The sequence below is a fragment of the Lepidothrix coronata genome, unplaced genomic scaffold, assembly GCF_001604755.1.
Source record: "Lepidothrix coronata isolate B3197 unplaced genomic scaffold, Lepidothrix_coronata-1.0 Scaffold1, whole genome shotgun sequence".
Lineage (NCBI taxonomy): Eukaryota > Metazoa > Chordata > Aves > Passeriformes > Pipridae > Lepidothrix > Lepidothrix coronata.
In genome coordinates this window covers 793,247-820,239 of record NW_016690181.1, presented here as the reverse complement: position 1 = coordinate 820,239, position 26,993 = coordinate 793,247, and the positions used below count along the sequence as shown (strand labels likewise).

Below are 26,993 nucleotides of genomic sequence, written 5' to 3'. Positions count from 1 at the left end.
GCCGTCACGGCCCGGAAGGAGCCGCCGCCGTCACCGGGCGCTGCGCCCGCAGCCCAGGGCCCGCCCCGCGCGCAGCCGTCGCGGCGTTCCGGCAGCGCCTCCTGCCTCCCGCTGCCCGCTGCGGCACAGCGCGTCCCCGGGATCCGTTGGGACGGTCGTCGCCGAAGCTCGTGTTGTTCTTGCGTGCAGAGTTACATGGATGGAGCTCCTCTGCGGGCACTTAAAACTGCACCGCGTGGGTGTTCACTTTGCACCCTGCCATTACAGATTCAGAGAATCGATTAGATTGGAAAAGACCTCTAAGATAATCAAGTCCAACCTATGACCGAGCACTACCATGTCAATTAGACCACGGCCGCAAATGCCACATCCAGTCTTTCCTAAAAGACCACCAGGGACAGTGACTCCACCACCTCTGGGCATTCCAATGTCTAATCACCCTCTCTATGAAGAAATTCTAACTAATATCCAACCTAAACCTCCCCTGGCAGAGCTTATGTCCTCTCGTCCTATCGTTAGTTGCCTGGGAGAAGAGGCCGACCCCCGCCTGGCTAGCAAGATAATAGCATAAGTAATTTCATATACACAGGTGTGGAGTCTCACCACTTCTGCAGACTTGGCTCCCATCTGTCTCCCGTATGGGCTAAGCAAAGGCAAAATTTTACAAACTAGGTACAAGTATAGGATGCAACAGTAGCTTTAAACAAAGGCCTGTCTCCAAGATTAAAATCTTCCTCCACACCTCCTCCTACAGCATATCATAACTGTTCTGGGTACTTCACATTTGCTACTTTTGCAGAAAATTAAGGCATTCAGGAACTCGATTGATATATGACAGACTGACCTAAGCACTGCTGGAAGTTTTCCAGATTGTTGCAGTCTAATTGCACAGTTCCCTGTGTTTGTACCTTCTTAAGGCTGAGCAAATAGGCAAACAGCCATAGCACTGGACCTTGGGGGCATACATATCCACCTATCAAATGCCTGATATCTCTATCAGGAAGACTGCCTCCTTCCATTGTAGTCTTCCTGTTTCAATCCTCCAAGCAGCTTTTCCATGTTCTTCAGTTGTCAGTACAGATGGGATAAAGTTTACAGGTGACTTTTTCAGTATATTCAATGATTTTTCTCACTGCATCTGGCATCAAGTACTCTTCTCTTATATCTTCGAAACATCTGAATGTAGCTTTTCTGTCATAGCTACCGCTCATCTTCATTTTAAGAAGTCCTGTAGACTTCTTTACATTATTGAAATCTGTCACTTAAAATCACTGTGTAGATATTATCACTGAGACAGGATTAGGCATGAGATGTAAAAAAGACAAAGTGAATTTTGCCATTGAGCCACTTAACCATTAATTCAAAGCTTCATCTCATTTTGTCTATCCATGTTGCTGATCTATAACCAATCCTTTTTAACAGCACGGCCCACCACTAATCAGATGTGTTTGCACAACAGCCAAGTGTAGACTGTGATTACTGGAGTCCTCCACCTGTTTTAGCATCAACACTAGCAATTGTATAATCCACCTTCCAACACAGTTGAGCAAGAGAAGCAAGGCAGAATTCCAAGAAAGCAACAAACTCAGTCAAGTGCAGAAGGGCTGCCTGCAGCCCCCTGTGCTGTGAGACAAGCAGCTTGCATGGCCATGTCTTGTAGCTGAACTATCAGTGTGGTTTCACTATACTGTGGTGACTTTTAGAATTTATGCTGATGCAAATCAACTGCTTTAGTTGAACAAGACTTATTGTTAGACTTATTTAATAAAATAACACAAAGACTTGGAACCCACATGCTGGGAGACAGCAAAGAAAGTGGCAACGAATCTCTGAAAAAGCAAGTTGGCACCACTGCCCAGGCAGAAATGGCACAAAACACCAAGATCTCCATGGATACTACAGTAATAGAGGAAAGAAGAACAAAACGGGGATTCAGATCAATTTTAATAGAGACAAAATGCTGTAGTTTGGCAGCCCTGCTAGACACAAAATAAAATGGTAGACCTCCAGGAAGAAAGGGAGAAAACCCCAGTTGTCAAGATTACTCCTGAAGATTACCAGGATTACTGATTGCTAACTGTTGATTTAGAAGCAGTTGTTCAGGGTGTTCTTTGGGGGCAAGAGGGAGCAGACAATCAAGATGGAAGGCAGCCGAAAACAGTCAAAGCAAACAAACATACATGAAGTCCTACAAAAGAGAGGCTAAATTATCAAGAACATCTGAAAAGGGGTGTATTATATTAATAAAGTTTAACTGACCTGAAAAGTTAAAATGCAAAAATGCAAAAAATTAAATCTTTATCCTATGGCAAATCATAAGAAAATATAATGAAAATTACACAATATTGAATCAGAAACTTCTGATATCTGAAAAGTTGTTTAAGAATACTACATTAAATATCAAAGAAAGTGACAGAAGCTTTTTCAGCTAAACTCATGCTTAAGATGGTAAGAAAAAAATCTCAACAGTAAATGTGGGCACTAGTTAGGAAACAAAGAGTTAATAGCAAAGAATAACGTAGCAATTATGAATCTGTGCAGTTGCTATAGCAAGGTTTAAAATGGTGTATATGAAAAAGAAATGTTCAAAATACCATAAAAAAACTCTTTAAGTATGTCGGGACCAGAAAAGGTCAGTTGCCTAGATATCAGAGCAGGTAGAATTATAAATATCGTCAGGGAAAAAAAGCGAAAGTTTACATGCTGTACTCGGAAGGTAGCAGGATGAGACCCTGATCTCTTCGTACGACTGGGTTTTGTTTTGTTTTGTTTTAACCTAGGCGTTTCCAGGCACCGCTGCGCCTGGGAGGGGTAAAAGCGGGCACGCTCAGGACGGAGGGAGCGCGGGCAGAGCCGGAATCCCCCGACCTCGCCGGATAAAACGGCCGAGAGAAGGAAAGCGCCGACCCGCGGCCCCGCTGGCACCGGTCCTCCGAACCAGCCGCGGCCGAGCGCGGGGCGGCCCGGCAGCCGGGGGGTGGGACGCGGAAGTGCCGCAGCCGGCGGTGCTGCCCGGCAGGAGGGCGGGAGACAGGAGCGCTCTCCAGGGGCGGGCACCGTGGCGGCGCGGCACAGGATGCTGGGGCTGGCGGCGGGGCTACTGGCGGCAGCCGCCGTGGCGCTGCTGCTGGACTGGTACGGGCCGTCGGGGGCGCCGCCGGCCGCGGGGCAGCGCCGCCGCTGGGCCCCGCATCCCGCCCCCGGCGCGGCGGCCGCCGGCCTGCTGTGGGTCGTGCAGGTGAGCGGGGCCGGGCGGGGGCGAGGGGCGGCCGCCGAGCTGGGGGCAGAGCGGCCACACCGGAGTTACAGGTGTTTTCCTAGGCTGCCCGAAAGGTAATGGAATACATTCTGTGCCGGTAGCTCGGTGTGCAGCTTCAGTGGAGCTGCAGGTTGTGCTCTGGGGAGCGGGAGCCCGAGGCAAGAGGCTGTGACCTGGCGACCCTTTGCATGACAAAGGGCCCGGAGACCAGTGGCCCGTCCAGGTGACCGGACACTCGGAGACACGGCGGGAGCGGACGGCCCCCAGCCTTCTCCCACTTAGATTGTGAGGATATAAAACCCCAGGGGTTCCTGTTTTAGGGGTCCCTCCTCGGAGGCACCAGCTCGAGCTGTTATTTTGTTATTTAATAATTGCACCACGATTAAATTATTTTAAGGATCTGGACTTCTGAGACTCTCGTTTGGGGAAACCTGGGGTCGAGCCGGTAAGGAAACCTGGTCTGACTGTGAGTGTGGTGTGTGTAGCTGTGAAGGGACTTCGGTCCCAGCTCAGGTGGTATGAGAGTGATTGCCGGAGTGGCTCCTGGATGGTCGGACAGGGAAGTTTCCTTAACAGATAAGGTGGAAGCGGGTAATTGGTAATCACCTAATTGTTACACTATATATTGCATCACTGCCTGATGCAGTATTGTCTAATATCCCGGTGAAAAGTGCAGGCTCTGCCTGTCCCTTTCCTCTTCCAAAACTCAGAAAGGTTGTGTGGCTGAGAAAATAGTTATGCCGATTTTTAGCAACAGAACGAACTAGACTAGTATTCAGAAGGTTAAATGTACATAGCTTTGTTTCCAGGCTAAACATAAAATCCAAGTTAACCTGGCATAGTCCTGGAAGCAAATTGTCATGCCTGAGTGCTTCTGTGGCCTCTTCTGACTCTTCTCCCCAGAGCATTCTCAAAGCACTTAGTGTAGAACTAGCTGCAAAGGTGTTTACATATTTGCAGTTAATGGACAGCTGAGTTGTCACAAGGGTTGCTGTGCATTTCCTTCGAACAAATAAGCTGCTTTTACTGTTTTGTTTTTATTCTCAAACTCAAGAACACTTTGTCTGAATGTATTAACTGCAAGTGGTGTTCTTAGTGCAGGAGCTGGCACATTATTAGTCCTTTTGTTCTCTCCATTTGCTGTGTATTTTCAAAGTAGGGTTTTTTCAGTAATTTTTCCTTAAGTGACTTAAGGCTTATTTTTACTGCAGAGTAGATTTCAAGACAAGATGTATGTTTGAATTAATGTAAGTAGAGCCCTTATCTTGAGTTGCTATCATGTGAAGAGTCAACTACAGCAGGATATTGCAGCTGCAGAGCTATACTGACAAGCAGCATGCACAGCTTCATGCTTCTCTTGCCATGTTTTCTCTGGTTGTGTTACTTCAAGTGCAGTTCTCCCAAGGATAGGTCACAGCGCAGATAATTTAAGACTTGGCTTTACTTTCAAGTGGTTGTATTCTCTTTCAGGCGTCCCCTTTAGCAGCTGCTTTATCGTTGACCTAACTTGGAAATTAAGCAAGCACTAAATCCAGCATTGTGCCTGATGATCTTGTGGGAAACAGGCTTCAGGCTCCCTGGTGACTCCATAGGTCTAGCCTAGGTCACTGGATAGAGGCCAAGATAATCCTGCAGTTCCTTGCCTTGTTTTTCTTCCCATCCACAGGACTGTCTTTTCTTAAACCGATCTAAATTTAATCTTTGTACTACAATCTTCTGCTAATTGCTCTTCCATCTTTCTTATATCAGGATTTCCTTTCTTACCCAGTGCCGAGTAGACACTCTAGTTCAGTATTTGACAAGTTTACAATTATTTCTCCTGTTTCTCTCAGGTAGATTCATTCTACTGTTGCTCTAGACCTTATAATTCTCCCTTGTTAATGCCTGCCTGTCCTGAACCACATCTTTGCTAGATAAGGAATGTTGATGGTGATTTCTCCTCACCCCTAAATCTCTTCCAGTCCATTTTGATGAAAGTTACTGCCTATGGTGCAATGAGAGAGGCTAAGTAACCATATCAGTCAGAGGGAGGAGAAAGACAGAAGTGCAGCAGGTGGGCTTTTTTACCTACATTGTAGGGAATTAAATAAGAGCATTACAAGCTTTTCACCCTTCCTGCTGTCTTCTGTTTTATTGTGGTACCTTTGGAAGTTAATTAAAAAAAACTAAAAAACAAACAACCCACTCCACTCCCAAGATCTTCATATTTCAGGGTTTTTAGTGATGAGAGAAACTTAGTCCCAGCTCTCAGAAGTCCCAGCAGGACAATGAAACTCTTAGAAGTTAAAAGTTAAGCCCTTTCTAAATTTTAAACTCATATGATAATGGGAAGCTCTTTGTAGAAAATCAAGCTTCCCAACCATGCTCTGCTGTAAGGCTGGAAATTTACATTCTCTGTAGTAACTGGTAGAGCAGGAGTAAGGTTTCCTGTAAGACTTCTTTTTTCTTCAAAATTAAAAAGTATAGAAGTTTTTATTTTTTCTGTTTGATTGCTGAGATACATGAATTGAAAATCCACAGGCTGAAGAGAAGTGAAACAACATGATCTATCCTCGTCAGTGATTAAATGAGGTTTGATGTATTGAGGTAGTTTTATTGTGCTCTTTGATTCACACTAGCTTGAATGTATCAATAGAAGTGAATATAAGGTTATGTCTAAAAATGTTTACCTTTTTTGGTATCCATTTCTGATCTAGGCAGAAGTTCCATGTAATTCCAAATGGGGAATTTTCCTAAGCAGAATTAAAAAGCTGTATACAAGTAATATTTTCTACATATGCAGATGACTGAATAAGTAGAAATAAGGCATTTTGTCTCCAAGGTATTTTATCTGAATTTTTCAAAAAAGTAAAGGCTTTACAAGAACAGGTTTATTAAATTGAATGTAAAAGGTAATGTTTTTCTTTCCAAGTGATATTGTCAGATGAGCATGGGCATGTGTTACTGTTTCTTGAGCATCAAGTACCATTTGTTTAAACAGAGGAGGACAATTTATTAGTTGATTGACTGAAGTGGAATGGAATGTGGAATTGAAAGCATTCACCCAAGATTTATTTTGTACAGCCCTGAAAAGCCACAGTATAAAAAAAAATCTTACTTGTCTAATTTTTCCCATCTTGCCCCAAATGGTTCTTCTGATGTGAAGGCTTTGACTGGTTCAGAAACAAACAGCAACTTTTACTGTTATGTACAAGTCATATCAAGACTTCATGGGCAATCTTTGCCTTCTTGAAGGCACATGGAGTGGGATCTAAACACACTCATTAGATCCATTAAAAAGCATGGAGAGAATGTTAACAATCCTTTCACCCAGGTACTGGAAGTGTCCCACCAGGTACAAAATAAGTTATTGGTATACTTCAAGTCCTAGGTAATCTTCTTGCTTTGCAGAACTATTTTGTGTTCTCACTTGCAGCAAAACCACTCCGTTGCACCAGAAACTCACAGAATTTGAAAGGCAGCAGGTCACTTACAGTCATCACAACTTACTGTGCATAGCTAAGTACTTCCCCATATTATTGTATGCCCTTAGTTTTAAGGAAATTTTTTTATTGTGATTTTTTTATGTGATTTAGGGATTAGAGTTGCAATATCATATGCTTGTTCTGCTTTTGTTCTGCCCTAGTCATCCACTTCTTGTGTCTCCCTGTATCTGTAATACTGATGTGAATCACTATGATTGCCCTGATGTTGCATTCTTATGTTGGCTTTGCAGAACAATCTGGGTAGCAGTAACCCTCTACTTGGGACAATGTTTCATTCTTCTCTTTTGCAGGTGTCAGATATTCATATCAGCAGATTTTGGGATCCCAAACGAGCTCCCGACTTCGAAAAATTCTGTTCTGAAACACTTGACATAATTCAACCCGCACTTGTTCTAGCAACAGGTAAGCAATTCAAAAGTGTGAATTTCCTGTTGAGTGTGCTATCAAAGGAAGAGCAAATAAGCAACATTTTAGGATCTCAAGAGAGAACTTTAAAGTGTTAAGGTGTCTTAAGCAATGGAAATGAAATTGCAGCTGAAGATAGACTGCTGGAAGCAGAAGAGAATAACAACTCAAGAGAATTAGTTTTTGCTTAGTGTCTTGAGTCTGATGGTGAGTTTAGTGTGTTTTATATGTAACAGACACAATTATGCAGGATATTGTTTTCTTAATATTTGTTGCTACACCTTAGTCCTTGCTAGCCACTACCTTCCTTCTTGTCCTGCTATGACTATGTGAACAGAAGTGGGAATGGTTCGAACTTTAATTGGAGCTTGAGGCGATACAGAAGCTGTGCAGTTAAACAAAGCTCTTATGAGTAAAATCTTCAGATATAGTGAATGCCTAACAGTTTGCTTTGTTTTGGCATGGCATTAGTGAAAGCGTTGCAGTGATGTGGTCAATAGATGTCCGATGAGGCTGCTGCATCTACATTAGAAGGCATTTCCCCTTATAGTAACCTCTTGGACCAGATACAGGAACATCCAGATTGTACTCAGTAGGCCTGCAGCCTTTTACACTCACAGGCAGGGATGCATGTCTAGTTACAGTAGTTGTATAAGCTGTGTAGGCCTCTAGTTATAATCTCACCTTTGTACACCTCCAGGTGACCTGACAGATGCTAAGACAAGAGATAAACTGGGGTCTGAGCAGGTAGAAGAAGAGTGGAAAACTTACCAGTCAATCCTGAAGAGATCAAGAGTCATGGAGAAAACCAAGTGGATAGACATCAAAGGGAATCATGGTAAGAAGGCAGTGAAACATCTGTCTATCCTGTGATCACAGATCACAGAATATAGAGGTAAAGTGTTAGTAGTCACTAGTATGTTAGTGGTAATTATGAACTGAGAAGGGCTTGCCATCCACATGTCTACTGAGGGCACACTTTGTTTACAGGCACTTACTGGAGTTTTACTACCAGAGAAGTAAGACTTTTTCCTGGCAAGTTGTAGAACATACCGTCAGATTCCAGGTCATTAGTTTATATACCACATTAATTAATGGAAGGGCAAAATGTAACCTTACCCTACTGAAGAAATTGTTTCAATTTACTTTTCGTAGATTTCTTACCTCCCCGGACCCCAGGTTTAAGTTAAAAAGGTAGCAATAACATTCCAGCAGGTAAAGAAAATTTGGGTTCTTTTGAATAGAAAGGACTAATGGCAGTTTGTACACATCACAGTTGTTGCCACGTTCTAATCAGTCAAACTCAAGTTAACAACCTTGTAGGCTACATAAACCATCTGTTACAGGAAGGGCAGAACGAGAAAGCCTAGCACTGGGTGGGTGGGGAAAAGTACACGCTTTGTCATATATACCGATTTCCCTATCGGGCTTCTGTTACCAGCCTTAATGGAGAGGTGGAACCCAGTTGAAGTACAAACCTCCCCTGGTTGCTGTTTGATTTACACACACTATTCTCTGATGCTGTTGCTACTTTATTTTCTGTGAATGAGTTAGGTCTTACTTGTAGAGAATTCACCCAAACCAAAAATCTTCTGAAAAGCTCTGTGGTCAAAGTGGAGAGAGCTTTAGCTGTTGGCCACTAAATAACAGTTTACATTCCCACAACAACTTTATCTTTGAATTGAAACTTAAATGAGAAAAATATTGCCACTTTTAGGTCAACTGCATCAAGTGTATAATGTCTTCTCTGCAGTTAGACACTCTGCTTGTCCATTATGCATTTAAAAAAAACCAGCTCTTCAGCACCTGCTGAGATCACTATATTTCAATACTACTAGGTTAAATATGGGGGTCAATGATCAATTTGATCTGAAAGTTTCCTCATTTCCTTTTTCTCTCCCTTACAGATTCATTCAACATTCCACACCTGGATAGCGTTCAGAATTATTACAGGTACTTTTATTTACCATACAGATGCCATTATATTCAAGGTCAAACTCACTAAACAATATTCTGCTTCCAGTTATCATAGTTTTTCAGTAACTTTCCTATAGTCCAGCATCATATCTGCTATTCCCTCTGTCTTTTGCATTGTCAGTTAGTAGAGCAGAATAGGTTGATAAAATAGAGAATTCTTTGTGCAGACTTATCTCTTATCCTTCTGTGTTTAACACTGAATGGGTTAAATCTGTTCACGTCTATAAAATGTTCTGTGTGTTGTGTTCAGTTTCCTCAGAAAAGTTGTGATATATTTTTGTAAAAGATGTTCCCAGAGAATGTTTTTCCTACTTAAAATAGGTGGAAAAAAAGCAATCTAAAACTTCTCTTTTTTTAATATTCTTTCTGTATGCCCAAAGGGATTTTCATGTCATATGGGTCTTAATTTTATTTGAGCTGTTTCTTCCCATCTGAGTCATTTTAGAAGACTGAAAGTAGAGAAGTAAGAAGGCAAATGATGATGGGAGGACAGATATTCTTCAGGGATATTCATATAAGATTTAAATGTGAAGATAGGTGAGGAAATTTTTCCCCCTTCAGCTGGCTCTATTGCTGGTACATTATAAAGGTAGGCTCAGTTGTAAATTGTGTTTAACTTCTCAGTTTCTCTTGCCCTTCACATCTGAACACAAAATCTTGTCTCATAATATTGATGGCACTTTCAATTTTGACTCTTTGGAACTGGAGGAGGAATTGGAAATCTAAATTTTACTTCAACTCAGGCCCTTGAGCCATCCTCTTTGCAAAAACATCTGATAGTTCAGCTTGCTTCAGTTCCCTGTGACCCAGCAGGAGCAGACACATTTTCCCAGAAATTCTATGGCATGGGATCCTATAGCAGCTGCATTTGCAGGAGAACATGGAATTCACATGGGCATTTACCAGCAGGGGATGATTGGTGCTAATAAGTCTTTTGTATGTGCTAGTGCAGAGCACATCTCTATGTCTTTTGCCAAAGTTGTGGCTACATGACAATCTAGTATCAGTCTCCCACTCTAGTTTAAGGCTGCTATCAGAAGTCCTACAAGGGAAGATGTTGCACCAGTCAGTTCCCCGGATCATCCCTGAATTGTTGTTTGTCCTGGACAAGCCTGCTGTTTTGTGAAGGTGTATGGATCACCTGCCTCTAATCCACATTGAAGATGTACTGATAGCAAAAGGGATTGGAAAGGATTATGGTGAAATTTCCAAGCAATTTAGACAACCTAGGAATTTGAGTGAAATTCTTAGTCAGGTGAAAAAGTCTTTGCTTATTAATTAAGTCTCTTGCTAAACTAATGTGTTCTCATGATGGCATTGCTCCATTATAGTCTGTCATCATAGCAAAATAAAGAAACTTCCATAAGATTTATCATACTTTCTACCTAAGATGGAAGAAGGGCACTAAAAGTCCTCAAAAACTATTAAGCATCACTCAAAGCAGAACCATCATACAGGGATAATTTTGTTAATCTAATACTTAATTAGAACAAAAATATTAAGAAAATGTTTAGTCTCAGTCTAGGAGAGAGAAGATGGCAGACTAAAATGGAGTTGGTTTTTTATATATAAAAATATAAATAATATGAAAATATTAAAATTATAAAAATAGAAGCTGGAAAAAGCAGTTATTCGCCACCACATTCTGGTGTTCATTATGTATTAAAATTTAAGAAGGCAGCAGGTTGTATTGATATACAACAATATTTTTACACAAAACCATGGGTTCCTATTTCATGGCCGCAGGATTATCAGAGGATGATTTAACTGTTACACATATTCTAAGAGGGACTAAAGGTAGAAATCTTAGGATTATGATACTGAGCTTTCCAATTTTCTTATTGAAGTTCATGATGTTCATAAAGGTAACCATAACTTCAAGAAAATAAACATTGTCAGAAGGTTTCCATGGCGTTAGAAGTATTGCTTTATGTCGAAAACTTGCATTTAATATATTGGCTTTTATTTTATTCAGGACAACTTTTCAGGCAGTTTTATTGTTTATTCTGTTTGGTGGAGGAATAATGCTATGAACTGTTTTCTGGATTTCTATGTTCAAACTATACTCATCATCTGAACTCAGGAATGTTTTAGCTTCCATATATTGTGCAGGGAGTTTAAAAAAAAAAACCAAAAACCAAACCCATACAAGAAAGCCCAGCCGAAAACCCCAAAAGAAAATTAAAAAATGCCCCCCCCAATTGAACCAAATGAATTTTAGTTAATTTTAGATTTATACACAATTATTTTAGTTACAGAATTCAATTCTTAATAGAGGGATTTAGTAGCTACTACGCGTTGGAATGTTATCTGTCTTTGCCAGTAGAAGATGTACGCAATTCCCATCTAGCATAAAGTATCAAAAGCACTTCAATTTTATAAGTTAGAAAAACTGAAATTATCTGTTGTCAATGGAAGGAGAGAAAGAAACATATGTATACATTATTATATGTATTTATTGTAACTAATATTAGGATAAAAGCACAGGAGAAAAAAAAAAGGTGGAATTAGTTGACATGTCTTTTAAGTCCTCCCCTATTCACAGTTCTTTCTTAGAGTATTTGAAGATTAAGATTCAAGAGTTCAATTAATATTCAGTAACGTGCAAAAGAATAGCAACCCTTTTTCTGCTCTCCTCTTACTCTTTGAACAAATAACTCTGATGACATTCCACCAACCTGATAATGACATTACCAAGAGAACTGGTAAGATTTGCTACATCAAGAAATAAAAAAGAAGCAGCAAAGAGAAATGCTGCCTTCTTTACTATTTATAAGATTTAATGTAGTGTCTCTGTTTTCCATCTTTTGGAAAATAACTGAAAAAGTTCAACATTTCTTTGCTTCAATATCATATTCCATTAGCCAAGAGCTGATTATTCTACATGAGAGTAACTTAAGAGAAATCCAACAAAATAATGGAGACAAGACTTGATGTCCCTGATATGCTCTAGGTGAGCAAGGAAAAATTCTTTTGGATACCATGATAAACACAGGACAATTTTTATTTTTAATTTGTAGTTCTCCTTTAATTAAGAATTGTGTAAGATCCTGCTGTTCTGTCATCTCACCTGTTTGTTGTACACTGCTGGCCTATCCTTTATCCATAAAAAAGTACTGTGTTGCTCAGGGAAAGCATATTTGTGCTAATGTTTTTTTAAATGTTTGTGTGCTAACTTGCTGCTTAACACATAACCCATGTAATGCATCTTCTTTGAAGTACAGATTTCTCAATGCCATTGACTTTTAAGAGACCACTGCAGTAACAAGAAGGAGCTAGATCTAATGCTTGCAAGGCATCTTGCGTTTATACTATGCAGGTCACTGTTGTCATTGCTACAGGCTTTCCTAACAGCAATATTTCCACTTTATTTTGTTAGGAAATACTCTGCCTGGCGTAAAGATGGCTCTTTCCATTACATCCACACTACCTCCTTTGGGAACTATTCATTCATCTGCGTGGATGCCACACTCAGCCCAGGCCCTAAGAGACCCTATAATTTCTTTGGGATTTTAAACACGGTATTGTATAAGTCTTGACATTCCATTTTGCTGGCTATTTTACTTCTGTAGTGGTTTGTTTGGAATTTTGATTTGTTTCTATATAGAAAAATTGTTTTGAATATGTATGTTTGTCTAAAAGAGTGTTTACATTTTTAAATTATTATGAATGTGGGACATTTATTTAGAAAAATTAGATTTTGAGACTTTACTGGTATTGGGACACTCTCTGGACATTAAGTGGTTGATTTAATATTGGAATTCAAACAAGTAGGAGAGAAATTTTACCTCCTATGTAAAGTGTTACTTTTGCTTAACTTTAACAGCAATAGCTGAGTAATATTTTTAAGATTCAGCATCTGAGTTCATTTAGTTAAATGACTGAAGCATGTGGTGCACAGGTTCTGTGGTCTGTCATGCCTCTACAAGGCCATCTAGCAACTCAAGAAATGGTAAGGACGATAATTGTAAGGTAAAGATGTTTGTAAAATTAACTTTTTTGCTATTTAAATAAGCAGTAGAAAGGATAAGAATATTGTTTACCAACATCTATCTTTACATTTCATTCTTCCTGTGTTAGATTGCAAAGAAGGCATTGAGCGTCTGGTTTTCATTTTCTTTTTCCAACATCAGATTTTAGGGTTACATCTAGTGGTATAGTTGTTCACACACAGGTCCCTGAAGCAACTCAACTCCGAGTATTCTCTGTAATAAAAGAAAAAAGAAAGAGAGAGAGATTAATTGCATTCTTCATTGGTTTCTTTCTGCTTTCTTTTTGCTATTCTTTCACAATAGCCTGAATGTTAATCAGATTTGTTTGGTTGTCTTTCAAACACCTGTCCATTTCAGAATCAAATGGCAGAGCTATCTTTGATGGCAACAGAAAGTCTGCACAGCAACCATACTATCTGGTTTGGCCATTATACCACCTCAACAATCATCTCCCCAGCCCCAGGAATACGAACATTAATGAGGTAAAGTCTTTTTATCCTGTGTGTTTTCAATTTGAAGTACATTTCTTGCCTCACTTAACATGCTTATCTCTCACTTTTCAAGTTTTCTGTAGTGATATTTCCTTCCCACCCAAATAATCACAATTCTTTTATTAGTTCTGCCACAGCTTATTTATGTGGACATCTCCATACAATGGGTGGGCTTATGCCAGTGTTGCACAGTCAGCACCGTGGTGGCACTCTGGAACTCGAACTGGGAGACTGGATGGATAATAGAAGGTAAGTAAAGCCCAGGCGAGCAAATTATATGAAGCCCACCTGGCTCTACTGTGATTCCCTCTTACGCTCTCTGGTGAATTTGAAAAGAGCATGAGATTAGAATGACTGGTTATTACTATTAATGCTTTTGAAAAATGTCTTTGTGTGTAAGTTTGGGATTTTTTTCCCAAACTAACAGTGTGCTAATAAAGTACATAATTTTTTATTAATTCTTGATATATAGAAGTTAAAAAAGGGACCTCTAAATGTCCATTTAGTATGTGTTGTGTTCAAATGTATATTCAAAAATATATTCAAATGTAGATGAATAAATTGTAAAAAAAATCAGCATCATTACTTCAAAATACCCATGCTCTGCACTAGCTGTTAGAATTCTAGATGCATAAGTAGTCTACATGAGAAATGTTACCTTAACAGCATATCAAAACACATTTGATGCTACATGGAGTGTATAGTAGTATATTAGCTTTTATTCTGCAGTAATCCAAAGAAGATACTTGTATGCATACAGGGAAAGGGCACAGTGGGGTCTTGGTCCATAACTAGAGTACCTGCACAGACACTGTAGTAATGTATATTATATTTGAGTTATTTAACTTATTGTTCATCTATCTGATTCGTGTGAAAAATTCCATAGATCTTGCCACTTGTAATTTTGAGTACTGCTTCCGTGATTTATAATAAAATGAACCTAATCAGAGGTAACCAGCTGCACAGTAGAGTTGGTTGATATAGAATCAACTACAGAAGAGAATAAATGGAAAATAAATCAAGGAAGTTCTGTTTAGGAACTTGAGAAGCATGGGAATGAGCTGTGCACGCTCATTTGTTTGTATTAACAAATTTTTTTTCTTTTCATTATAGGTACCGGCTCCTTGCATTTGACCACGACCTCCTTAGTTTTGCAGATCTTAACTTTGAAGAATGGCCTGTAGTTCTCATCACCAATCCCAAGTCCTTCCTTTACAGCAGTTCTACTCATGAACCACTAGTCAAAATCCTTCATTCCACTCATATCAGGTACCCTGTAGTCTCTTGATTTCACAATATTTAACTACATATATATGTGTATGCACAAAGCTTTCTTTTAAATATGTGTCCACTGTTCTCAGAATTCACTTTTCTCTAGAAGATTATTCCTGAGAACTCTCTTCATATCACATATGGGATAAAGAAATAGTGTAGAAGTGATTCATGTTTATTTATGCAGTTATTTCCCCTCAAGTCAATTGAACTTTTTTATGTAACCAAAGCTGATAGAGTTAGATTAATATGTAATGTGTGTTGTTTAAATCTGTGTTATTTATGTCATGTGTTCATGTTGCCTCTGCCAATTTCAGGATTTTGTCTATGTATTTTTCTAAGTTTCTCTATTCACTTCAGACTTCTCAGCCTCTTGTGTTTTAGTTTTACATCCTTTATATATTGAAACATAAGAAGCTTCTGATTTTCCAATTTTCATATTGGTTTTAAATCTCTCCATCTTTCCATTTCCTCTTCTATTTAATTTTTTCATTTATATGTCAAATTTCTTGGCCCTTTTCAACATTTTGTATTTGCTGTCAGACTAATATGCTTGAAGTATTACATACACAGAATTACAATCAAAAAAAGTTTGTCATACTTCTCATTTAAGAAGTAGTGTCCAGTAAGTGTCTTTCTTTCCAGTTGCCTATTCAGAACCTTATCTCAACATTCTTATGATTATATTAAATATATGAACTAGTAGAATAGTTCACCATAACTATATGAGACTCCTTTATTTGACTGAAACTGGAATGCCTTTTGTATTACCAGAAATGAAAGAAATTATATGTGTAATAATTTAAGTCTGCATTAGCATGACTGATTCTCTGAATATAAGCACTGCCAAGTGATGATACATCTGTTGGTGTCTGAGATCTGTAATACCAGTCTTGCGTTCCACTCTGTGTCTCATAAATGTGGTTACAAAGACTGAGAAGTTATATTCTGACTAGCAAAGAGACAAAAAGAAGAAAAAACCCACACCAAACAACAAAGGACTTTAGAGAGAGAGACTGGCAATTTTTAATGAAGCCATCTATAAGTGTTTGATTGTGTCTATATGTGCAGGAGGATGCATCCCATTTGTGTTAGCAAATGTTTTGAAAGCAAGGGTTCTAAGATTATTTCTGCAGAACCTTATGATCTCTGCCACTTTTTTGTGTGTTCCACAGCCAGTTTTCTATCCCGTTCTTTTGTGCAGTGCCATATAGAACTACATTTTTTAGCTGTAGGAAAGAGCTACTACCATGTTACCATTAGCCTACCGATACTTCACCGTTTTAATTTCTAAATCTTTTGAACTCTTTAGTACAAGATACTAAATCCTTAGGGACTTCTCTTAAAGAAGCAATGAGAAGTCTGCAAGTCCTGTAACAAATCTGTTTATTTTGCTCTTTATTCACTCCTTAGAATTCTGGCATTCTCTCCTTCTGTCATTGTCTCTGTCAAAGTCTACATAGACAGAGTTCACTTGGGGAATGCGCATCAGGTGTCTGGTCCTCTCTATGTGCTGAAGTGGAGCCCACAAAACTACAGTGAAGGGTACCATCACATAGATGTGACTGTCCAGGTGAGGTTGGCATTCTTTGTATTAAATTTTTTTTGTTGTTGTGATGGCTTCTCCATCACCTTTCTGCGTCACATAACTAGGAACAAAATATATGATAACAGATTTCCTTTCACGTTTGTCTGATTACAAAAAACCAAAGGACACTGACTGCTGAGCACTGAAATATAAAGCAGCTGGACAAAAGACAGATTTCTTATTTTTCATGAGAAATATATTAAAACATGACAGAAGAGCAAGCATGAATTGAAATTGGCCATAGATGTCAAAAATACAGGAGAGGGTTCTTGAGGTACATAAACAAAAAGCAGAAACAAAAGGAAAATACTGGCCCACCATTACACAGCAGAGGTAAATTAGTCACCAACAATGTGGCAGAGGTTCTCAACACTTTCTTCACCTCCATCTTTACCAGCAGTGTTGGGCCTTGGGCCTTGGAAATAAGGATCCAGGTTGATGCAAACACAGCCCCACTGTCAGTGAAGGAAGAGTTGGTGTGTGAGCTGTTACAGGAGCTTGACCCTACAAATCGATGGGCCCTGACAGTTTCCACCCAAAAGTGTTAAGAGACCTGGCTGACGTTGTTGTGAGGCTGCGCTCTGTAGCCTGGGAGAAGTCATGGGGAGCAGAGGACATCCCAGAAGACTAGAACAAGGCTAATGTCACCCCCATCTATAAGAAGGGCTTAAAGGAGGATCCAGGAAATTTTAGGCCCATCAATCTTACATCAGTCCCTGGGGAAGTTATGGAACAAATCTGTGTGGAAGGCTATCACAAGTCAGATGAAGCACATGATGGGGAAAAGCCAACACGGATTCACCAAGGGCATATTGTGTGCCAACAAGAACATTATGAATTTCAACAAGGATAAGTTAAGAACTTGCACCTGAGAAAACGTAATCCAGGCTTGCAGCACAGGCTGGGATTTACCTGGCTGGGGAGCAACTTCGGCAGTCCTGGTGGACAGCAAGCTCAATGGGAGTGAAGAGTGTGCTTGTGCAGCAGAGAAAGCCAATGAAATGCTGGGATGCATCAACCAAGGCATGACCAGCAGAGATAAAGAAGTCATTATCCCAGTCTACTGAGTGCTTGTCAGGTCACACCTGGAACACTGTGCTCAGTTTTCGTCCGTGCTATGACAGGCTGGAGAGAGGGTCCAGAGAAGGGCCAGGAAGATGATGAAAGGAGTGGGAAGCCTGCCATGTGAGGAAAGGCTGAGAGAGCTGGGTTTGTTTAGCCTTGAGAAAAGAAGGCTTAGGGAAGACCTTATCACCATATTCCAGTATTTAAAGGGTGGATACAAAGAAGATGGAGAATCCGTTTTTATAAGGAGTTGCATGGAAAAGATGAGGGGTAATGGGTGCAAGTTACTCCTGGGGAGATTTTGATTAGACACAAGAGGAAAATTTTTCAGAATGCAAACCATCAGCCATTGGATAATCTCCCCAGGGAAATGGCAGATTCTTCAAAATGGGGCACTTTTAAGATTTCATCTGGATGGGGTGCTGGGCCATCTTGTCTATACCATACTTTTGTCAGGAAAGGTCGGACCAGATGATCCTTCAGGTCCCTTCCAACCTGGTATTCTATGATTCAAGTAATTGATCAAAACTAAATTTTTAGTAACAGGAAACAATTAACTTGTCTTGGGAAAAACAATTAATTGAGCTTGATCAAAGAAAATATGGCATCATGGTAGCTCAGAAGGCAAAAGTCCTGGATCTGAAAGATTGGAATGCTGCCTTTGATTAACTATTTGAAGTTCTTTTCATGATTTCTTACAGCCTGATAGGGAATAGAGTTTCTGTTTCTCATAATATAAAACTTAACTGCTATTAGATTACTGTGTGCAAAAAACCTTTTTCAGTGACTGCTTCTGTTCTTACTACTATATTTTATTTTTGTACCTTCAAGTGATCGTTGAAGAATTCAATCAGACTGTTATAACATTCTGCATATTTGCACAATAGTGATGGGAAGGTTGTCTTTGTCCTGATTGGTGGAACCCAGCTAGGCATTATTTGTCACAGGACAAGAGCGATACTGGTTTTTTTCTAATGGCCTTTCTGTACTGCCCAGTGTTCTACCTCCTACCTTGTTACCAATTTCTGTGATGCTTTACTTCAGAAAGTGGTTTATTTTGGGGTTTTTTTTTCTAATTATGATGAAAACATGCACAAAATTGAGAAATATTTGAAGAGGATTATACAGGCCTGTGTAGCAATAGTTTGCTTGCAAATACATCCTTGTTATCAGATAACTGAATGGGATTTTTTAAAAATTAATTTCTTTTGATCTCCAGTCGTAAATCACTATTATATTTAGTAACTGAATAGTTTTGGAAAAGTGAGGAGAATGAAATGTTACCTTAAGTCAGGTACCTGAAGAAAATATGAATACTCAGTTGCTGGACATTGTTTCTGGGATTGTCCAAATAGCATCTCAGCTGTAATCACACTGAACATACTGAACCCTTACCTATAAATAAACCATTTCTTAGGTACTGGAAGATAAGGTGTTGTACTGGGTTTGTGTGGCAAAGTATTGATAGTGGGAGGCTACACGGGTGGCTTCTGTGAGAAGCTGCTGGAAGCTTCCCCCATGTCCAACAGAGCCAGTGCCAGCCGGCTCCAAGATAGACCCGCTGCTGACCAAGGCCAAGCCAATCAGCAACAGTGGTAGTGCCTCTGGGATAGGGTATTTAAGAAGGGGGGGAAAGCTACTGTGGGAGCAATTGTGGGAAGAGAAAAGCAATTGTGGGAAGAGAAAAGAGGAGCAAGAATATATGTGAGCTCTGAGGTCAATGAAGAAAGAGGAGCAGTAGGTGCTCCAGGCACCGGAGAAGAGATTCCCCTGCAGCCCATGGTGCAGACCATGGTGAGACAGGCTGTCCCACTGCAGACTATGGATGTCCACAGTGGAGCAGAGATCCACCTGCAGCCCCTGGAGGACCCGACACTGGAGCAGGTGATGCCTGAAGGAGTCTATGACCCCATGGGACCACTGCGCTGGGGCAGGCTCCTGGCAGGACCTGTGGAGAGAGGAGCCCACCCTGGAGCAGATTTGCTGGCAGGACTTGAGCCCTGTAGGGGAACTATGCTGGAGCAGTCTGTTCCTGAAGATTGCCACCCGTGGAAGGGACCCATGCTGGAGCAGATCAGGAAAAACTGCAGCCCATGGGAAGGACTTGTGTTGGAGAAATTTGTGGAGGACTATTTCCCGTGGGAGGGACCTCACGCTGGAGCAGGGAAGAGTGTGAGGAGGAAGGAGCAACAGAGACGTGATGTACTGACTGCAGCCCCCATTCCTCATTCCTTTGTGCTGGTGAGGGAAGTAGGTAGAAAATTTGGGAGTGAAGTTAAGCCTGGGAAGAAGGGAGGGGTGGAAGAAAGGTGTTTTTAGGATTTGAGTTTACTTCTCTTTGTTCTACTCTGATTGGTAATGAATTAAGCTAGTTTCTGCAATTAAGAGTCTGTTTGACCATGATGGCAACTGCTGAGTGATCTCTCCCCATCTTGATCTTGATTCATGAGCCTTTCATGAAGTTTTCTCTCCCTTGCCCAACTGAGGAAGGGGAGTTACGGAGCAGCTTTGGTAGGCACCTGGCACCCAGCCAGGGCCAGCCTGCCACAGATGTCAGTTACATATTGAGAAATATCAAACTGTTGAATAAGTGAAGCACTGTTATTGTTTATCAATACTGGTTTGTGGCAAATACACCAGAAACAAAGCACAATGAAGCTTCAAAATATTTTTATATGGGCTGTTACCTGGAATTGAATTTTCAGAAAAAAATTGGTGGTGGGATCAGTAAACAGTCACTGTCTTCCACAAGTTGCTGAGTCTCTGACAAGTTCTCCTTCATATGTAGCACTTTCAGACTCTGATCTTATAATCACCAAGTTACTTGAAACTGTAAAATCGACAGCAAGTAATCATTTGTAGGTAGAAGTACTTAATACAGCAGCATGCTAGACATACATGCATCAACTAGATCTTTCTAGAAAAGCTTCAGTGATAATTAGGAACTTGTTATTTTGTGTGCTACTGGTATCTAATTGTTCTCTTACTTTATATCAATGTAGGATGCTTCGGGAAGAATTGGCAGGCGGGGCCATATATTTGCTATGGAAGAAAACCTCTCTCTTAGATTTGACTTTTGGCCATCTGTGATTCTTCTCACTGACCACTATGTTTTAGTAAGTACTTTCATCATAACAGCTGTCATTCCATTTTGGCTTCCCAGAGCTGCAGTAGGCATTTTCCTAATTCCTGGTAGACTTGAATGCAGTTCACTTTTTCCAGATATGACTCCATTGGAATTCCAAAATACTTCAATTTTCTCAAGTTGCATGATTCAACCACAAATGTACAGCAGTGGTTCATGCAAACAGTTGACCTCCTGGATTTAGTTCACAATTTCCATTTTTGGGCATAGGTATACCCACATTTTGTGCAAGCAAGAAATTGAAAAGAAGCTACTGGACATGGTAGGAAAAGGAAACATTATTAAAAAAAAAAATTCACTGTGATCTGATTATTAAAAAAAAAAATTCACTGTGATCTGTTGCAATATGTGTTCTGGCAAGAATGCTGGAAATATTCTCACTGCCAGCTGCTGACATTATAGCTAGCTGCAGCAAAGAGGAAGGCAAAATTCCTGTCGACTTCAGTAAGTTCCAGGTCATATCCAGATGTTACAGCTCAGTACATGCAAAGAATGCATGTCATGATAGTTTAGGTGCACTTTTAGAACAACGTAAGAGAGTCCACATGACTGTATTCATATTACTATTGGCTCAAAGTTATGATTTTTGTTAATCAGTAACAGATGTTCTACACTGTCTTGAACTGCAGTTCTCTTCAGCACTCAAAAAATGTCTTGCCTAGGAAGTGTATTTGTACTTTTTCAATTGATGTATTTTACAACCTCCATTTTTTTAAAGATTCAGGTCTATCACTTTCAGCCATTCAACTGAATTCAAGTCAGTATGAAACAAGTTCAGTAACTTAGAAACTCTTGTTTCTTTTTACTCCTCATTTCAATGACACCATCAAGCTTTGAATATGTGTTTCAGTTAGAAATCTTTGTACCATTCTATCAATGTCCATAAGGAATGCTCCAAGGCTGCTACTACTCCACGGCTGGCTTAGAGTCAAAACTGTCTTTTCAGGCTCGTGTGCTCTTTGGACTGATTGTGCTGATTCAGATCACCTTGCTTGTTGTTTTCAGATACCTCCAAAAGCCAGTACTCAAAGGTATGCAATGTTTGTGGGTTTTAGAGAATCATTTTCCCCTAAACTTTTTACTGTTTATCTGTGTGCTAACAATAGGTAAGTAATTGTGCTGTTAATGACCATATGCGTTTTGCATCTACTACTCTGGGGTTCGATTGGTTTCTCAGAAGCTGCTGTTTTGCTTTTAAGGGTACCTGGAAAACCTCCAATATATCAAATAAAGTAAATTAAAAACATAAAACTTGAGCAGGCATCTTTGTTTAAACAAAAATTCAATTGATTGAAGTCTAAAGTTTTATTTTGATTTTCTCCAATGCATAGGGAAAGGAATGTTTTATTTTGTTTTAGTTCTGTATGTGTGCTTGTTTCACTACAGTTGTCACAGAATTCTTTGTCACCTGAGTGGAGAAACAGATTTCCTTCTGCAAAGATAATTTTGTTAATTTTTGCATAGAACGTGAACAGGATTGGGTCTTTCTAAATATTAAGACCAGTTCTATCTTAACTTGATATTTTTTTTGTGATAAATCTGGTAAATTAAAATTACTACTGTGAAGCTTGTGTGCTTATCCTTTAAACAATTATTTGAACCACACCTTACTAATGAGATTTTTCTGGAAGCCACCTCCCTTCCTATTCATATCGGTGTTTGTCCCTTCCTTTATACTCATAATCACGTAGCATCCTGAGGTAACTACAGCAACTGCTTACATAGAAAAAGAATAGATTTTCTGTTGCCTTTATGGAATTTAGCAACTAAAAATTAAAAGAGCTGACTCTGTGATCAGCTAGGTCCGTGTGGACCATGACAAATGCTTTACAAATTAGTGAACAAGTCTGTTAGTGCTGTTGATTTCCAAAGGTCAAGCTTGCCCTCTAGGGGTTAATTCTTTCGAGAAGGGCAGCCACATAATAGTTGAAACTCCACAAGCTAACTTCTGTAAGGCTCACTTGGTCTCAATCTATTAATTGTCTGCTTCAATTTAAAAGTTAATACTTTTTTTTTCTGCTAACAGACTTATCAGAATACTGTCATTTTAACGCCTAGCCTTCATTTGATCTGAGTTACTATCAGATCTTACTAAGTAGCTTCAATTTAAAAAAAAAATCCTGTTAATCTGGTCCATGCTGACCCGTCTTTCTGGATTTGCACAGTTACTGTTTTGATTTTCTTAGTTTTCATTTAATATGTACTTTGTCCATGTTTTTCATTCTAGCTAACTTAATTTTTTGGGTATAGAATGGTTGTTCTATTTTATTTACATACAGTAAGTGTTATTCATTTAGAATGGCAGCTTCCTCTGCTGTTTTTAATATAGATTTGTGTGTTTATCAGTTCTTTACTTCCAGTTATCACAGTAATGGGAGAAATGCATTCCTCTGCATTTATTCTGTAGACATATGAACTATTACTATATTCCTTATTTAATGGAATGAGTACATAATGTGCAGATTTGTTTCAGAAAGACCAGTATTTTTTATATATATATATATGGGGGGGGGTTGCAACCTGAATTAAGTATATTTTTCTTAAATATTGTCTCTTTAGAAAAGCCAGGATTACTTACTCTGACTTCGTACTCTCTTCATGTCTTCAGTAAAACAAACACCTTCTATTACTCAGTTCTGGTTCTGAATTTATACACCATTCTGGGTAAGTAGCATAGAGTACTGGAGGACATAAATTAGTATTTTGAAATTACACATCATATCCTGATGAAAATTAAGACTTCTAACATTTTGGAGAACAGGAAAAATCTACTTAAGTTACAAAATCTCTGTGGAACTTGAAAAGTTTATGTCCAAAGAGACTAAAGGTTTGTTTATAAGATCCTAACTTAGAATCTCTGAATTAATTAAACATTTAAATTGTTAAATTGCTCTCCCTTGGTGTAAAATGAGTATATGGAGGGTACGTGTCACTAAGACATCTCAGCTCTCATGCTAACGATTTTAGCTTATTCTCCTCTGATATTATGTTACTAAAATAGCTACTTTCTTGGCAGTCAGTGTAGTATGCATAACATAGAACAGCCTGCCTATTTTAACTTCTGTGCTGAGCCACGCTGGGATTGTTTGTGACTGCGTTTTTCATGTGTTACTGTAATTCTGGGAAAAAGCTACCATTTGAAAGGATCTACCTTTTCACTTCTCTTATGAGGAAGATGTTATATGTGGTGTTGAAAATTGTCACAGAGATGAAACAAAAGTATTTTTGTTGCATGCCACAACTCCCTGGTATACCAAATTTTCACAGCCAGGATGTTCACCCTTTTGCTGTTTGTTGAAGATGAAAACATTAGGCTTATTACTCTGAACAAGCAATAGAGAAGTCACTTTCCCCAGTAAACTGTTTTGTGCTCAGGAGTACAAAAGGCCGTGTGGCAAACAGCCACACATGTCTGTGTTGTGTTTCCTGATGGTGCTGTATGTTTGGCTTCCTCTCTTGCAGGACCGTGGTTTGTAGGTGAACTGATAGATGGCCAGTGGGGGGCCTGTTTTTCCTTTGGGGTGTTCGTTGGTGGTTCCTTCTTACAGGGCAGTATGACATTTGTGGTTGGGATTTTACAGGTACGTATTTATAAAAATTCAAGCTAAAAAATTGCTTTTTTCTGGGATTTGTTTTCCCAATTTTTTTTAATAGTTTTATAAAGAAAGAAATCTTGGAAGGACAGAGGAGATTAATGGCCATGCCTGACTATAACAGATCTTTCTTAACTTTCTGCAAATTTAAAGGGCAGAAAGGAAGGAGGTTGTGCATTATTTTCTTCAACTTCTCTTTTCTCCTGTTTGATGTTGCTTTGGACTCCCTGGATGTCTGGATTAGAGGCCATCTCTATAGATTCACTTCTCTAAATTTTCTGGTTTTGTCCTCAGCTCACGCACAGGTTGCAGTGACAAAGCAAAATAAACTGAGTGGCCAGGGCAGCCCTTGCACCCTGAATAACTCTTCAGATCAGTAGGTGTCCCTCTCCAAGCACACAAGTCCAGTTTTCCCAGCAGTGGTTTCCCCAGCTGCCATTCATCTGAAAGAGGGTGTAGTTCCTTGGCATTTAAGCCAGACCAAGCCAGTGTTGCCTCCTCCTTCATATTCCCTCCCTTATACCAGTGCTAGGACTTGTCTGACACCACAGCAGGCTGGGTCAGAGAGTTGAACTGATATAACGATCCTCCATTTGTACCATACTAGCTTTTGCCAAGTCTGTCTCCCTGAATCAGCTCCAAGAGAAGTCAGATGCACTTCAGTGCCTCTCATTGCAAGGGAGTGGACAAGAATGCTTGGCCTGAGACTGAGGCACAGGCACTATCAGCTCTATCAGTTGCAGAGTCTTGAAGTGTATCCTGAGGTTCCATTTCTGGAAATTGTACTCAACCCTTAGAACGGGACAGTTTTATGTGCTTATATCTTTCTTCATATGCTACCCAGAAAACCTGTCTGCCTTATTGTCATAGTTTTCTCTGCTCTTTTTTTCAGATGTTGTTTTTCAACCTGCCATTAATGGCCTATCTGTGCTGGTGCCTGTTTTTGCGATGCCGGGGTCACAGCTTCCGCTCTCACATCCGTCACGTCCGACGCCCCACGGCTGTGCTTGTTCACCTGGCAATGGCACTCCTCCTGGCCTGGCAGGTCTATTCCTGCTATTTCCTACAACGAACCTATGGGACCTTGGCTTTCTTCCTCTCCCCAATGAGAATGTGGCTGGTGGCACTGACCTCAGCTCTCATTTATAAAACCTGGACACTGAAATCATCTGAGCTCAGAACTTACATAGTAGAAATGAAAAACTGTCAGAGCTCCTGAAGTACAGTATAATTATTCCAAATTCTTTGTCTTAAAAACTGTCGAGGTACAACCTATCGTTTTGTGATGCTGGAATTCCATGCAGCTCAACCATTAGGTAGTAAGATCTGAAGTTGCACCTGCACTGCTACAGAACTGTATTAAATAGTAAATGTACAGCAAGATGTAGTACATGGTTTTCTTGTATTATACCATATACTGTATAATATATGTTATACAATACAGTTACACATTCAGTCAAATGTATAATAGTGGGTTCTTTGTGATACAGAGCATGGATATGTCTGGACATGTTTGTCTATTACTGTGAATGGAAAAATATTTTTGATTTATTAAATTTTTTATTTTTATAATGCTGTGAAAAGTGAGCATAAATCTTGATAATGAGCTTCAGGATTTTTGCTTAACTTTGATTTTTATTTCAAGATTTACAAGATTTTTACAAGAATAACTACAAGACTAGACCAGATGTCTTTATGAAGTAATAGTGGTTGCAGAGGTGCTATGGTGGCCTTCACAGTAAGAGTCCTATGCTTATACACTTTCAGTGCATAATGCTATATACAAGCAGATTATAGGCTGTTAGGTGTGTATATGTGTGTTTGTGGTCATGTTTACCTGAGCTGTGGACTATTGCTCTTGTTTCCAATTCTCCCACACCTGACCAGTGAAAAGACAGTGAAAGATCAGTGTTGCTGGGACTTTCACCTGTAGTCAGAGTTCAACATCAAAGCAATGGAGACCATGTCCTCAGGAGGGGAGATCCTGGAGGAATTATGTGGTCTGGTGCCTACAATGTCTGTAACTGAGCAGGTCAGTCAAATGCACTGAAGAGTGACCTAAGGGAACTCCTTTTTTTGTTTTCACTTTTTTTGAAGTCCAAAAATGATAGTACAATTAGTCACATTTATGAAGAATGCAAGGATCCAGAGCCAAGAGAGCCAAGGTGCCTTGATTTGTAAAGGAAAACACTGAGTTGCTTTACAGAAGACTGCTGTGAGTAGAACATTTAAAATACTTCAGGTAATTTTACAGTAATTTATGTATGGCTCCTCTAAAGAAAAAGGAGAGGTAACTTACTTAGGGCACCTGTGACTGTAGTAGAACATAGGAAAATAAACTGAATTGGAAGAAAATGTTGACTACAACAAAGACTTTTTGTTATTTCTAAAAGATGACAGTTTTCCTACTCTTTAATTTGTCTTCTTCAATGACTGATGATTATAATAGAGTTCTCATTTGCATAAGTTAAATACACTGTTAAGACAATACAGAATGTCATTTGTTGCTACATAAGTTTGTTTTGCAAAGCTGTTAGAAAATCAGAGGCAGGGCACAAAATGTATTTGTGAGAAATGCTACTGAAAAATTAATAATGACATTTCACAATTACTTTCATGTGATAAGGGAGCATAAGAACTGGCAATAAAATACTTCGTATTTCTACCCTGTGACAAGACTGTGTTCTGAAGTGAGACTTTTTTTTTTGGTGGTGTTAACAG

General features: G+C 39.6%; 1 protein-coding gene across 1 annotated transcript; it reads left to right on the top strand.

Moving 5' to 3' along the window:
* The first annotated feature begins 3,061 nt into the window (after window positions 1-3,061).
* TMEM62 (transmembrane protein 62) lies at window positions 3,062-26,950 on the top strand. The gene is made up of 14 exons (XM_017810453.1): window positions 3,062-3,238; window positions 7,035-7,146; window positions 7,850-7,987; window positions 9,057-9,102; window positions 12,506-12,647; window positions 13,476-13,600; window positions 13,736-13,858; window positions 14,723-14,878; window positions 16,295-16,454; window positions 20,537-20,650; window positions 21,626-21,710; window positions 23,239-23,343; window positions 24,142-24,260; window positions 25,165-26,950. Exons 1-14 carry the CDS (start codon window positions 3,077-3,079, stop codon window positions 25,489-25,491), a joined length of 1,914 nt encoding a protein of 637 aa, XP_017665942.1. The 5' UTR covers window positions 3,062-3,076; the 3' UTR covers window positions 25,492-26,950.
* The last annotated feature ends 43 nt before the right edge of the window (window positions 26,951-26,993 follow it).

Coding starts and splice junctions, on each gene's coding strand:
- TMEM62 (XM_017810453.1), top strand. CDS start 3,077: ATGCTGGGGCTGGCGGCGGGGCTACTGGCGGCAGCCGCCGTGGCGCTG. Junction 3,239..7,034: donor GCCTGCTGTGGGTCGTGCAG/GTGAGCGGGGCC, acceptor TCTCTTTTGCAG/GTGTCAGATATTCATATCAG. Junction 13,859..14,722: donor GACTGGATGGATAATAGAAG/GTAAGTAAAGCC, acceptor TTTTCATTATAG/GTACCGGCTCCTTGCATTTG.